This window comes from Ostrea edulis, chromosome 6 (genome assembly GCF_947568905.1).
Source record: "Ostrea edulis chromosome 6, xbOstEdul1.1, whole genome shotgun sequence".
In the NCBI taxonomy this organism is placed as follows: domain Eukaryota; kingdom Metazoa; phylum Mollusca; class Bivalvia; order Ostreida; family Ostreidae; genus Ostrea; species Ostrea edulis.
In genome coordinates this window covers 87,941,932-87,958,196 of record NC_079169.1, presented here as the reverse complement: position 1 = coordinate 87,958,196, position 16,265 = coordinate 87,941,932, and the positions used below count along the sequence as shown (strand labels likewise).

The window sequence follows — 16,265 nt, the reverse complement described above, 5'->3', positions numbered from 1 at the left end:
CTTCAATGTCCAGTGCGCGTGACCTTTGACCTTTTGACCCCAAAATCGATAGGGAACATCTTCATCCCATGGGTAGTCCATATGTATGATATGGTGACTGTAGGTGGAAAGGATAACGCTTTAGAGCCCGGAAACCATATTGTTACTTCGATGTCCAGTGTGCTTGACCTTTGACCTTTTGACCCCAAAATCGATAGGGAACATCTTCATCCCATGGGTAGTCTATATGTATGATATGGTGACTGTAGGTGGAAAGGATAACGCTTTAGAGCCCGGAAACCATATTGTTACTTCGATGTCCAGTGTGCTTGACCTTTGACCTTTTGACCCCAAAATCGATAGGGAACATCTTCATCCCATGGGTAGTCCATATGTATGATATGGTGACTGTAGGTGGAAAGGATAACGCTTTAGAGCCCGGAAACCATATTGCTACTTCAATGTCCAGTGCACTTGACCTTTGACCCCAAAATCGATAGGGAACATCTTCATCCCATGGGTAGTCTATATGTATGATATGGTGACTGTAGGTGGAAAGGATAACGCTTTAGAGCCCGGAAACCATATTGCTACTTTGATGTCCAGTGCGCTTGACCTTTGACCTTTTGACCCCAAAATCGATAGGGAACATCTTCATCCCATGGGTAGTCCATATGTATGATATGGTGACTGTAGGTGGAAAGGATAACGCTTTAGAGCCCGGAAACCATATTGCTACTTCGATGTCCAGTGCGTTTGACCTTTGACCTTTTGACCCCAAAATCAATAGGGAACATCTTCATCCCATGGGTAGTCCATATATATGATATGGTGACGGTAGGTGGAAAGGATAATGCTTTAGAGCCCGGAAACCATTGCGTCTACAGACGGACGGACGGATAGACAGACGGACAACCCGATTCCAGTATACCCCCCCACAACTTGTTGCGGGGCATTTAATGAAGTCATAATCATTCATTTTTAAATCACAACATATTTTCTAAACCTTTTGTATGCTGAAAAGTAAAAATCTTTAATTCTGATATAATTGAAAATTCACAGGGGTACAGACCCTGTATGAACCCTGCCTCCAAACATTTGGCTACAAGGGTACCCTGATATTCTTGACCTTGTTAAAGAGCCATCCAATATAGAAAACAATCACACACAGGCAAAAGTCTTTCAAGTTTTACGAATAGTGAATGTCTTCTGTCAAACAATAGAAATTCACAATCTTAAAAGATTACTTCTGAATATATATATATATATATATATATATATATATATATATATATGGTATTGTGTGAGTCATACCAAAAAATATTTATCAATCAACGTGTACAGAATTTCTTTGAGCTAACAAGTATATTTATACAGGACTCGTTATTTAAAGATTTCTCGTTTGTTGCAGGATTAATAAAACTACCACATTCATCAGAAGGTATATATACTCTACATCTGAAATTTACAAGAAGAATTTCCACAAGACAATGGTTCTTTAAAATTTAATAATGCTGGTAAGCGCTGGTTGGCTTGCAAAGCTTAACTGTACAGATCAAGGCAATGTAATTTACAACTTTCCTATCTATTTGTAAATCTAAATTACAACTTAAAGGTCAAGTGTAATAAAAATAAATTTGAAAATAAAGTTTATAATTCATTAAAACCCGTTTTGAAAAGTTTATTGATGTGTTTATTATTTTTTTTAAATCCAGGTAAATACGCAAAATACCTATTCCAAAATCGTTGTTTATAGAAACGAACGAAGGAATTATCGCCCTTTCTTATGAAGTCATCTGAGACAATTGTAGTTGTTTACGCCTGTATATCATCGTTTTAATTTCTGTGAGAAATTGCCAGTTTTAGCAACACCGTGGATAGTGACGGTGAAATACCGTAGATACATTTGAGTTTAGGGATTCAACCTTTTATATTTGTACCTGCACCCGTTTCGAAACCATCCGATCGTCTATGTTCAACAAATATCTCATAGGAATCTCAGTTTGAAATTATTTACCGAGCCCGTCCATAGAAAAGTGGGAATGATATTGGAAAAAATGTTCTATCAAAAAAGATAACCTTTGTATTTTACACAATCTAGGCTAATCAAAATCAGACTTCATAGATACTCGCCGTATACTCTATTGTAGCGATTGTGAGCGTATTTAACTAGATTGACTCTCACGTTTGTATTTTTTAATGGAATTTACTGGTATGAGATTGATCAGATTCAGATTATAATGTGTTTAGCTAGATATATATTTAATTGAAAAATGCCTTTTTGAAAAAAGAACAACAAAAGACAAAAGAAAAAAAAACTTATTGTGCACAACGTTATTTGTAACCCCCCCCCCCCTTTTTTTGAAAAAGAAAAACATCTACATGTAGATACGATATCATAAAATGTAAATTAGGCCTATTAGTACATGTAATTTCTTCACAACACACGTCAAATGCGAAATTGAAATATTATGGCACAAAGTTAACGAATTGTAGCATTTTGAGGTGTGAAATTTTGCCTTAATTATTCATGATATATTAATTAATGTACAGTCTGTAGCACTTAAAACCATATTAGGAAAAGGGAAAACTTGTACTTGTTTTCATAATGAACTTGAAGAAAAAGCTTTGGAAATTGGACTGACCTAATAAATAAGGTTTTATCAAAATGGGTATTTTAAACTGAATTCATTTCCATTTTTACTATATTTTATTTTTTCAAAATATATATAGTGAAGAAATGAAATGATGAGTCCCTTATAAATATAATATGAGTACGACAATATTCGAAAGATATTTCATTTAATAAAAGAAATAAAATCAATTTGAACTAGGTAATGGGTGACATTAATTTTTATGTGCAATCGCAAACCCATTGAATACAATGTCGCATTAAAGCATTCAGCGGTGGATGTAGAGAGGGGTGGATTGCATCCCCCCTTAATTTGGGTTGAACTTTTTATATAATTAAAATACATCCCTCCGCTTGTTTTGTAGGATGTCCAGTTAATCATCACTTTGCATTTTGTTTATAGTCAAACAGGATGATGGAAACCTGATCCTCGTGGCTTGTCACAAATCTCAGTGTCTCTTTTCAGTTTCAGTGTCCAAATTCTTCGAAATTTAGGGTCTTTTGGGAAAAGAAACATACTTAATCCCTGTCCCGATTTGACATTGCAGTTCAAAGCAGCGCATTGTACCATAAATACAGGACTTTTCTATGTAAACACTATAAAACCCTATCAATGCAATCGAAAGTTGTCTCAGATGACGTCATAAGCTACGAGCGATAACTCACGTCACGACACATTTATCGATCGCTCAGGTAAAAGTTTGATAGCGCCGTGTACTTCATGCCAAGTGATTTTTATCAAAATTGCCATGGAAATTAATCCATAAGTGTACGACAGACATTTTTCTGTGTAAAAGTCAAGTTTTAGGAAAATCACCGTACTTGACCTTTAAGACACCCCAATATAATTTAAAGTCCCTCACCTCAATCTTTAATTCATCTGTACAAGTACCTACTGAAGGTATTGATAATTGTTTATCATCATTTCATGACACTAGCTGCTACAAACCTTTTTTCAAAACATGATATCAGCAACAAAAACTAAATCACATCGAAAACAGTGGGAAAATTTGTATAAGAGTTCTGTAGGGAAGGAGAATTTAATCAGCTTTTGGACACCATAGAAAATTTACAAGTCAATGCATCCATTCTTTTTTTTTGCATCAAGTGTCGTTAAAGTTAAGCTAGCTTCTCACACAAATGTCCTACTTCCACCAAGTTTGCCTCTAAAGGTACTGACAGTCCCCATAGGACTTGCAGGTGTTTCCAATCTTGTTGTTTTAGCTACTCTTGCAGGAGAATCAATATGGGTTTCATTGTGCTGGTTTTTATACCACAGCCTGTTGGGAATGTAGCCAGAGTAAATTGGCTTGTCATACTCGGAGCACTGTTACATCACTGCACAGTGGTTGATGGTCTTCATACACACCTCAACTTTATGTATAACTGTACCAATAAATCTCTATCATTCTAATGCTCCCCAACAAAATTCCTTTGGAATTTTTCATCTTCAGTACATCCATCATCAATCTAACTGGGGGTGGTAATATTATTTTGCTGCTGTTGATAAATTGCTGGCTGAATGGTTTCTGATGATGTCTTTTGTATTACTGACAATTGGCTGTAGAATTCTATTATATCAAGAAAGATATATATGGACAACTGTTTCTACTTGTGTGTCAAATTTGCAAGGATTTGGTTTTATAAATTGATCTTCTTAATTTCTTGAATTCTGTAGCACATAGTGATGTTATACAATGATACAATTCAGAAAGTTTGGTCCAAGATGTTTAATTGTTTTATTCATGGTTAAGAATTTTTGTCAGTATCAAAAATTTTTATTTCCAGATATGCTAGAAAAATAGTCACAGAATTTACATCTTGTTTAATTTGTGAAGAGAACATTGCATGCAGCTGTAAGCAAAATCGTCCAAGAAGGGTGTACTGGGTACTCAGGGAGAGATCTCAATATCAACACATCATTGTTTTTCTAGACATATAGGTACTTATGTGTCCAGGGGTAATTTATTATTTATCATTCTTGCTTTTATTTGAAGTTTTATTAAGCTGTTGTTTTATTTTTATTTTTTTTAAATGCTACAAACCATAACTATATGACAAATAAGAAATTATCAAATGTGTGCAATTTTTAAATTTCTTTCTACAGTAAACCCCAGTTATTCAAAACCTCAAAAATTTGGGGCATTGACACAATTTTAAGCTGAAAATTTTCAGAGACTGAGAAGAAGAGAATGGGTCCTAAGTGTCAGCGGGCACGGAGAGGATAGGTGAGGGGAGAATAAGAGAATGAGAGAGAAATAACTTAAAAAGACACATCCAAGGGAATCTTTAATATCTGTCTATATATAGATTTAAATGAAGTGGAAACAGAAAAACTACAGCTGGTCAGGAAGTTGATGAGATATATGTGTGATCAGCTGATGCCACATTACCTTGCCTATACACTGCTTTAGAATAGTCCAAACGCTGAAGTCGTTCCTGTCAAACATCGGCACAGGTAACTTGACCCTGACAAAAAACAAATTCTAGAGGTAAATTTTTCTTGCTCAGTAAACGTACACAATAATTTTGTAAAAGTCACAATCTAATACAATTACAAGTAATTCTGTCCACTGTCATGAAAAAAACAAAACAATCTTGAGTATATGTTACATGTCTTACATTTTCAACAGACAACAAAAACACATAATTTCTGATAAGGAAACCTACTTTCTCTGCCAAATCACCATAATGGTTGATTAATTGTCTTAGACTTGCAAAAAAAAAAAAAAAAAAAAAAAAGAAGAATTCATGGTCTTTGAATTATTACAATAGAATATGGCTGATAAAACAGCTCTTCATGGATCTACACAGAGAGAAGAGGAATGGGATGGTATCTTTTTTAACCATAGTTCAAGATCAATATATGAATGGCTCCTTCGTATCTTCATATGAACAAGTAAAAATATTTAGGGCCTGTCAGAAAAACTGAGCTCATCTGGTACCATGGGGTCAATTGATTCAATACCAAGCGCTTCTCTTTCATTTAAGTGAATAATGGTCTAGCTTCCTACTAGAAAACAAGAATTTTGCCATGAATAAAATATGGCCCAGGCCAATGAAGTATCGCAGGGTATTGATCTAAATAAAGTATTAAAGTTCTCAGCTGATTTAATAAAACTATTATTACATTCCTCGACGTGTCGGACCATACAGACGGGTCCATAATCATAAAGCAGGCATTAGATATAATGTGATCAGACCCTGTAAATATTTCATAAAATTTGTCTGTTTGTATGTGAAATTTCATCAAATAATTAACATTACATTAATTCAATATTCTACAGCTTCCCTTTCATGGGGAGAATTTTGTGTCAATAATTAAAGTAATACACTGATCAGCTGCAAAGATTGGGTTTTAATTGCATGAATTATGCCACGTTTTCAACCCTACAGTAAACTCTCCATGACAAGAGCTCCGAATTAAAAGTCAATGTCTTCAGAACGTTCTGCGAGGGCACTACCATAATTATCAAAGTAAAAATTTACTCAAACTGCATATTTGTCATATTTTAATTTAAAGCAATTTATGCCTAATTCAAATTATCACAGCATGCATGTTCAAACCTACATTTTCATTACATTTTACTTTAAAGCAATTGTTGCCCGATTTTATATGCTCGTCAATGTTGCATTTTCACAATTATATGGCTAAATGCCAGACACTTGAAAACATAATCTATTTCAAAATTAGGATGTTTGTAAACACTAATTAAATAAAGTAAGATATATCTGAAAGAGAACCGTCACTAAGGTACACATGATATTACAATTTATCACAGATAGTTGCATGGGAGTGCAAAATTTACATCAGCTGCCAACATTGAAATCTGTGAAATTCCCCCCTCTGTGAAAATAATTACATTTACAATACCTTAATATTTCTATGTGTTAGCCAAAATGCTTTCCTGTTTCAACATACCAAAAGGTATTTTTGTATTGGGGGCTGAGTTATACTAATAGAGATAATTCAATTTTTTCATTAATAAATAGTTGCTTTTTCATTAATCACACCTGTACCGGCCCTATTCGCGTGTTCCATAGACAGGTCAATAATTCGTCTCACCTGTACTGCCTCCCCTTGAGGTGGCAGGCATATTCTTCTAGAGAATCACTGTCGTCTTTACAAGCCATACCAATTTAAAGCTAAGGATACGTAGAAAAAACTTAGAATCCCATTTTGCACCGCAATCGTCCACGTCAATCAGCTGATTTCGGCTGAGAACCTCAACCTGTCCATTGTCTGAACTTGGCTAACAACAACTCTATCACTTGGATTCGTATATCTCTTGGCTATATATTCACTTCAAAAAGTTTCCCCCACATACATCGAAGTCTTAACATAAACAGTCGTTACACTATTTTATTTTTTCAGCAACAACTTAAAATCTTTCAGATTCAAGTTTAACGAAACGGATATAGAAATCTATTTTGACAAAACGATATCGTCAGGGGATGTGTCACAATTCAAAATTGTTTCTGTTACGGTATTAACAGTCTTGGAACAAAATGTATATCTTTAAACCATTAAAGGAATTATAAATAAAGTATACAATAAAGATAAATTATCCTTATAGAGTATTTGTAAGTATGGTCGACAGGCCACAAACTCGATCACCTGAGATGTGTTCTTCATCAGAAGATTTTTAAAAGATATTTTACCCTATTAATTCCTACAAAAATGTTGAACCCATGCTATTACCCAACCCTGGCCCAACACGGTCATGAATTAATTGAATTTGAAGCCACTCAGCATAGCAATGCAGATAACAATAAGCATGGTCTTGCTGTTGTGTTCTGCATGAATTTTTAAAAAAGATTTTTTGGTCTATATAAATAATATGTCTTATGGTGTGACTGTTTTTGAGGGCGAAGCACACAGATTTGGCATCTATTGAATTTATATCCATAACAGGAACAAAAAATATCCCGAAGATAGCACCTTATGTGTGAGGACAGCATCCTCCGAACTTTACTAGTATTAGACATTTGATCCGCCTAATCGTTGAATGTGGGACACATAACGCAATTGATGTAAACAGTGCATTGTGACATCATATTCAGCATCAGTGTTTAGGAAATTCACAAACATAGGAGACACATGGTACAATCGCATCAATGAAGGAGTGATTATATATATAATATAACAAAATGAGATTTACAATCACGCTTTTACGGATGTTATGTAACATCTCAAAATGACATGTACTTGGATACACAAGATTCAATATGGAGAAATACATGTCCACGTGCTCGTATTCAAATCGACGCTATTTGGGCCAAAATTTTCAAGTTCCATAGGTATGGTTTAATTTTTCATTAGTTTTCTATATTTTCCATTTAAGCATGTATTATATAAGTGTTACCTATAAGGAGAGCTCTGCTCTCACAGTCCTATGGGCCGTGAGAGGGCATATATGCCCTCTATAAGCAAAATTTTATCCCTGATTCTAGGCCCATGCACTTTTAAACCCTGGGTTTATAATTTAAAAAAAACAAAAACAAGAGTCCACACAACTTGGGAATGTAACATAATATGATTTAGTGTGGTCCTGCGAATCTTGAAAAGAACGATTTAGAATTTCTTATATATGTTCTCATGTAAAACTTTGAATCCAATTAATTTTAATAACAGCCCCACCTCTAAGCTGTGAGCAATGCTCACTAAGAATAATCCCTCCCCTTACCCAAATTATAAATTACCCCTTTCCTGAGTGTAAAAAAAAAAGGGCATATGGCAAAACCTTGGGTAGTCTCTTCTCTAGGAGTGTGCTTGACCTTTGACCTTTTGACCCCAAAATCGATAGGGAACATCTTCGTCCCATGGGTAGTCCATATGTATGATATGGTGACTGTAAGTGGAAAGGATAACGCTTGAGATCCTGGAAACCATTGCGTCTACGGACAGACAACCCGATTCCAGTACACCCCTCCCCACAACTTTGTTGCAAGGGGGGGGGGTATAATAAGAATCTGCACCACATTGAAATGCTTGCATTCAATTCAATTCTTTGTTGGCACTATTAAAACACATGTATAAGTGATGTTATAGCCAATGATTTATAACAAGGTTATCACTATCGTAACTGTTGTGTTATTTCTGAATATTACATCCCTTTGATAAAAAAATTTGTTGTCTGCATAGAGACGGTGGCTCCCCATGGAAAGGAGTTGACCACTGAGAAATAACTAAATCTCTGTGAAACAACGGTTATTCAAGCTACAAAATTCAGAAATTGACAAATATAAATAGAACTATTCATAGGATACTGTGCCAATTCTGGTTAAAATAATTAACCCAATGGTTCTGGAGAAGATGAAATTGTGAAAAAGATTACAACACCAATGACATTGACACACAATGGACAAATAGTTAGGGAAGAAAAGCACCCCCTCCTAATCAGGTATTGGCAAAAAGAAAAAAATTAAGAGAAGAAAATTAGATTGAGCACTTGCTGCTACTGTACTTAATTGAGATAATTAATATACATCTGTGATATGTAGCAATATATCTATGTATTAAGATGTTATAACAAGAGAAATTTTTCAGCATATGACACAAATGTTTCATTTGAACAATATAATAATGAGGATTAAAATTTTCTATCAATTGTGTAAAGAAGAGGAAAGGGAGGGTCAATATAGTGGATGTAATGGTTTCAGAATTAAGCCTCATTCCAAGTGTTTAATGATGCAGTTGCAGTTTGATTGAAAATCCTTTTACAAAAAGTGATTTCAACCTTATGTTTTTCAAGGACATCCCCTTTAAGTCTTGGCTGTTCTAAGTCACCCTCTATATGACTGTGACAAAATGTCAGATATCGATTGAATCAGCTGATGATTGCACTGTGCATGTTAAAAGTGTCTGCTTGATTTATTAGTGTGTTTAGATTGTGACATCCGTTCACCAACACCAGGGGCAGATCCAGGAATTGCAGTTGGGGGGGTGGTGGAGGGGGGCGCGTTACTTTTATGGGGTCTAGGGGCCGCCTTGAGGCTCCTGGCTTTTACAGATTTTCCAGAGCTTGAAATATGTCTCCTACGTAGTCATTTTTACTATTCTCTGTCATTTTTGTTAAGGTGGAATTAATAAAATGATGCAAATTTTAAGGATTTCTGGAAAAAATGTAAGTTCTCCTAATAAAAGTAATTCAATAAATCAAAAGATTTTGTCATTTATTTCTCTGAGAGTGGAAGAAATTATTGCTTCTTTTATTGTTTACATTTTTCTAAACAAGAGACCACGATTTACCTAAAATTTGGAAAATTTAGGGGTGGGTGGGTGGTGCTGCGTCCCCAAATCTCCCTCACTGAACACTGTATTATGAAAAGAATAAATGTCAAGTGTTATTGTATCATATGGGAGAATGGAAATAATAGAAGCAAAGCGGTAATTCACATAGCAAATAATGAAGTAAAATCACTATGAAGACGGGATGGCAGGGTCACTTTACGTTAGAGTGAAAGAGTTATCTCTCTTGTTCTTGATTAAGAGTGAAAGAGTTATCTTTCTTGTTCTTTTAATCTCCTTTGGTAAAATACATGCTTCAGATGTTGTTTATTGAAATAAATCTGGCTCATAAAGGTTTCCTATAATATTCTGAAACACATTTTGTTTAAAAACAGTATTCACTATTGATTGTATAACAACAGAATTTCCACACACATTAAAAGAATTTACATACCTAAATGTAAAATAAATTTTTTATTATAGTGTCGGGTTATGGCAAACAAAGATTTTGCCTAAGTTATGATACTACCTTGATAAAATGTAGCATTGTTTCAATTGATAAGAACCTGTGATGGATGTTCATACATTAAATACTCTCTACAAAATATCTTTACAGAAAGTAAATTTCTAGAAATATCGACACATATTGGTACAATTATGTATGTATAAGGTACAGAAGGGGGTCATAAGATTATGAAGTAAAAATGTCCATCACTTGCTGCATGTGAAGTAGGAACAATACACCTGAGAATTGTATGGATGAAGGAGAAGGATATGTCCAATAATATGAAATGGAACAAAACTAAGCTCAGTCTGTAACTCATCAATTAATACACCTGCATACAAAAAATTAGTTCAATATCTCAAGGCGTTTAAAAAAATATCCGGAAAACTAGTCATAACCAAGGGCAGATCCACGGGGAGGGGGGTCCGGCTCCCCCCTTTTTGCAGACAAAAAAAAAATTTAAAAAATATTCAATTTTCATGAGATTTGAGACAAAATGATGGGAAAGGTGGATACTTACATCTAATTAATTGCATCATTCAAATCTATCAACACCAGTATATCATTTATTCTATGGTAAATAAGACGAAACACCAATAGATATATTTACGATATTTTCGTCAGATACAAGTATGACTTAAGAATTCTTAAAAATTATATGTAACATAAAAGTTTTGTGTAATAAAATTTAAAAGTGAAAAAGAAGTGCCAGGAAATGCTCAGAATTGCAGGATATTGCACCATTTACCGCAGAGCTTCTGGCCTATTGGGAGTAACCTTTAATCAAAATCAGCTCTTTTTTTTTATCATTTAAAATCCGATCTGAGTATAGCGATAACAATGAGTAGAACTCGGGAAACACGTAGTAAACTAGTTCTAATTGTAACGGGGACCGTTACATATGTTCCCCAAACCTCCCCCAATTAAAAAGTGATGTCCTTGTGAATCTATAGCAAAAAATCATTTTATTTTAGCCTTTAATTACATGTAGTACGTTCAATATGGTCATTTCAGTACCAAAAAAATGAAAGAAAGCGTTGCACGCGCATACACGCGCACGCGTGTATGATTCCGAATTTTTGTTGATGTCGTTCAACAGGCATGTGTATCATATACCCACAGTGTGAATTTCATAACGTTTCCACCAAATACAAGGAAGTTATAGCGATTTTAAAATCGTCCAATCAGAATTCAGCACACGTGCATGCACGTGCTGAGCAGTAATTCTAACCACAACAATTTGTAAGGAGTAACAAGACACATCTAAACCATTAATATCAATAGAATTTGATGAAAAACAAAAACGTTATCGTCCTTTAAAAATTGAAAATTTAAAAACGTTGCACGTGCATGTGCGTTGGCATTTTTTTCTTACACCAATATATAGATACACATATTGTCTACATATGCTGTGAATATCATCTCATTCACTTCATAAACAAGATAGTTACAAAAGTTTTAGTATTATCCAATCAAAATGAAGCGCACGTGCATGCGCGTGCAAATTGGTAATTTTGACCATGCAAATCAGTTAAGAGTCTCAATATCTACCTATGATATGAATTTCAAGCCATTTCAATGAACAACAAAAAAGTTAGACTGATTCCAAAGTTAGCGTACAAATTTTGTAATGCGCGTGCACGCGCATGCGTGCACGTGCTGACAAAATAAATATTATTTTTCATATGTACAAATGATATACTATCATCCTATTTAGGTTTTATATCGCTTCCTTCAATATTCTGATTTTGCATTTTTTGTACCAAAATTGCAATGCACGTGCGCGCGCGTGCATGCACGTGCAGACAAAATGACTATCACTATGCACATTTACAAACGCTATACTATCATCCTGGAAAGTTTCATATCGATCCCTTTTGTAGTTTCTGAGAACACTACCGGACAAAAAAGTACCGGAGAAAAAGAATAATAACTAGAAACTCATTACTAGTAATGAGTAGGTCTTCCGTTAGACCACTTCCGGTAAAGAGCTTTCTGTTCCTACGAAAACCATTTAAATATATCAGAAAATAAGCCTTAACAATGAATGAGAAATGTATTATCGAACCTTTTACTCATTTCTCGTAACTTCCGGTGATGACCGGAAGTACTTTTATGATGCGTTTTCCTATAAATGACAGCGACTCTTTACTGTCTATATTCCCTGAAAATTTCACGTCTCTATCTGAAAGAGTTCTCAACAAAAAGAAGTAGACTAAAGAAAGAAAAAGTAGTAGGTTACTACCGACTGGAAGTCAATTTTGAAAAACAAAATGATCAAAACTCTAGAAGTTGATACTTTTATTATGACATGTGAAAATCATATGAAAGACTTCAAATATAAGCGAGATTTATGGGGACAAAGAGATGAAAAGTAAAAAGGTATTTTATCAAGAAACCGGAAGTAGTTGTTTTGACTACCAACGGAGTCAATATTCTTTTGACACTTTCAAAGAGACTTAATAAACTAGTATAGGTTTCAATTTAAAAGAAAAAATTTGAAATTTGCGATTCTTTCAATCACTTCCGGTGACGACAGGAAGTGACGGTCGACATGTTCAACCCTCTACTGCACGACTGCAAACGGAGATTTATAATTCCTGAATAATTGATGAACCTATATTTTAACTTTTCCAAGAAAAATGCTGGACAAAATTCCTTTTGAGAAACAGAAAATCGCCCATATTTTCCGACCGGAAGTGAATTTTGTAAAAACAAAAATAGTTATAGCAAGGTCCTTTCATAAGACATTATTGCTGAAAATTTCAAGAAAATCTATCCACCATCTCTGAGAAATCACTCGAAGAAATCGGAAAATCAACATTTTTCAAATACTTCCGGTATAGACCGGAAGTGACGGACGAAAAAATTGAATGTATGTGTACAATGGACTAATGTTTGTTGATCAACTCTACAAGTTTCAAGCGTCTATCTATATTCATTATTGAGAAACTGAAAAAACAAGGTTTGAATATGTCCACACAATATCTCACGACCGGAAGTGAATTTTACAAAAATATTTAAATTTACTCTAGACATTTATAGTGTCTAAAACATATGTAAAATTCAAATCATTAACTTCTTTTATGACCGAGATTTATGGCACTGAAAAATGAGAGAATGAATAGTTTTTCTTTCATATAACCGGAAGTTGGAGATTCAACTTCCGGTGGGGTCAATAGTTTTTGAGAAATAGAACGAGACCTAATAAACCGATATAGGTTTCAATTTGAAAGAAAAAAGTTTGAAATTTATGATTTATTAATCACTTCCGGTGACGACCGGAAGTGACGGCCGACATTCTTATCCCCCTACTGCACCCCTACAAAGTGAGATCTATTATCTCGGAAAATTTGGTGACTCTATCTTTTACCGTTTCTGAGAAAAACGCTTGACAACGAAAACAGCTCATAAGCCGTATTTGCCGACCGGAAGTGAATTTTACAAAAATATTTGACGTTACTCTAGACATTTACAGTGACTATAATATATGTAAAACTCAACTCATTAACTAGTTTCATGACCGAGATTTATGGCACTGAAAAATGAGAGAATGAATAGTCTTTCTTTGATATAACCGGAAGTTGGAGATTCAACTTCCGGTGGGGTCAACATTTTTTGAGAATTAGAACGAGATATAGTAAACCAAAGTAGGTTTCAATTTGAAAGAAAAAAGTTTGAAATTGATGATTTATTTAATCACTTCCGGTGACGACCGGAAGTGACGGCGACAAAAAATATTACGTGCATGCACCATAGAGAAAATAGATCTATCATCCCTGAAAGTTTCATTCGATTATCTTTAGTGGTTTTCAAGTTTACCCCCGGACAAAGTTTCTTTCAAAAACCGGAAAATCGGACGTATCTGACGAACGGAAGTGAATTTTGAAAAAATGAAAAAAAAGCCTCGAGGTACCATCGTTCCCTATAACCTGTGAAAGTTTCAGGAAAATCCATCCAACGGTCTCGGAGACGAAAGGGAAAAAAAAAAAATAATAATAATAATAAACAGTAGAATCACTAGAAGGTCTTCCGTTGGAAACGGAAGACCTTAATAATAATAATAATAACGAGCTATAACTGTGTTGGGATGCCAACACAAATGTCCCCGAACACCTCCCCATGTCAGAAATGGTTTTTGATACCGGATATGCACTCAGGATCCTCTAAAAACCCTAGAAACTAAATTTGGTTGAAATCTGACGGACTTGTACTTTGGCCGCCATTTTCTTCAATGGCGGCCATTTTGAAACATTTGAAAATAGATTGGAAGGAAATACTGATGCTAGAAATGAATTGTGGACCCTCAATTTACCCCAGAACCCAAATGTTGTAAAGATTTCAACACTTTGAAATATTTCGGTATATGGCGGCCATTTTGAAAATGGCGGCTCAAAAATTTTTTTTGATGGTGGAAATGGACTCGGGGTCACTAAATTACCCTAGAAATAGAATTTGGTTGAAATCCGACAACCTTGATTTTTGGACGTTTTTGGCCGCCATTTTGAAAAGGCGGCCATTTTGAAAATTTCGAAAATTGATTGCACCCCTCCTCATGACCCCCTATCAGCTCACAAAGTTTGAAGTGGATCTGTCGAAACACTTTCATAAAATCGAGCGGACAAATTTCTCTGGAAAGAAGAGGAATAAAAAGAAGAAGAAGAAGAAAATAAGAATAATAAGAAACGGAGCAAAAACAATATGTCTCCGACACTTTGTGTTCGGAGACATAATAAGAAACGGAGCAAAAACAATATGTCTCCGACACTTTGTGTTCGGAGACATAATAAGAATAATAAGAAACGGAGCAAAAACAATATGTCTCCGACACTTTGTGTTCGGAGACATAATAAGAAACAGAGTAAAAACAATATGTTCCCAAACTTTGTTTGGGGAACATAATAACACAAAAGCATTTTCGTGTATAAAAAAAAGGCTCAAGACCCCCCCACCCCCACTAAGATGGTACATGTATGTACACAAACAAAAGGTGTATATAGGGTGGGGGTGGAGATTGTGAACAAGTGCTAGACCCCCCCCCCCCCCCCCTTTTTCACAAATTCCTAGATCTGCCTATGCATAACAGTAGTTTTTCTACATTAAAGGAGCACAAATCCATCAAAAATTAATGAATCAGAACAAAAGATTGACAAACAGTTTGATGTGGTCTCAGTACAGTCATATTTACACAAGCACCAAAAATTCCTGTCATCAATTTCTGATTCACCAAAGGGGGCAGATCTCGGTTCAGAGAAGATTTTTGGATTAGTTTGACCTGTTTAGTGATTTAGTACTATACTGCTTTAAAAACTCTATCTGCAATAGCATGTATAAACAAGATGTGTTTGTGAAACACAAATGCCCCCGATAATGGCCAATTCCGAAGATGGCCAAGGTCACAAAGACAAATATCTTGGTACCGGTAAAAAGATCTTGTCACAAGAAATGCTCATGTGCAATATGAAAGATCTAATATTTACCATTTAGAAGTTATGACCAATGTCAATCTTTTTTAAAAGTAGGTCAAATGTCAAGGTCAAAAGGTTTAGTACCCATGGAAAGGTCTTGTCACAAGGAATATTCATATGATGTATCAAAGCTCTAACTCTTACTGTTCAAAAGTTATTTACAAGGTTAAAGTTTTTAAAAAGTAGGTCAAACTCCAAGGTCAAGGTCACAGGGTCAAAAATGTTGGTACCCACTTTATTTCTATTCTGTCGTGTCACATAAATATAATTGACAGTGAACCATATAGGAGAATTTAATTTAAACAACTTATGACGTATTTCTAATTTAATTCAAAGCAATACATGTCTAGTCAGATCGAGGGTGTGAAATCGACATGTGCATGGAGGTTTTTACATTTCAAACCGATAGATGCAAGTGAGATGTGTGTGAATTTTATCATAATCAGTTAT

At 34.8% G+C, this 16,265-nt stretch overlaps 1 protein-coding gene across 1 annotated transcript in view; it reads right to left on the bottom strand.

Moving 5' to 3' along the window:
* Positions 1-16,265, bottom strand: part of LOC125645432 (oxysterol-binding protein-related protein 1-like) — a 60,088-nt gene that overhangs the window by 13,736 nt on the left and 30,087 nt on the right. The window contains exon 16 of the mRNA XM_056142532.1: positions 5,005-5,080. Within this exon, the coding sequence (XP_055998507.1) occupies positions 5,005-5,080 (76 nt within the window). The remainder of the gene's footprint in view (positions 1-5,004; positions 5,081-16,265) is intronic.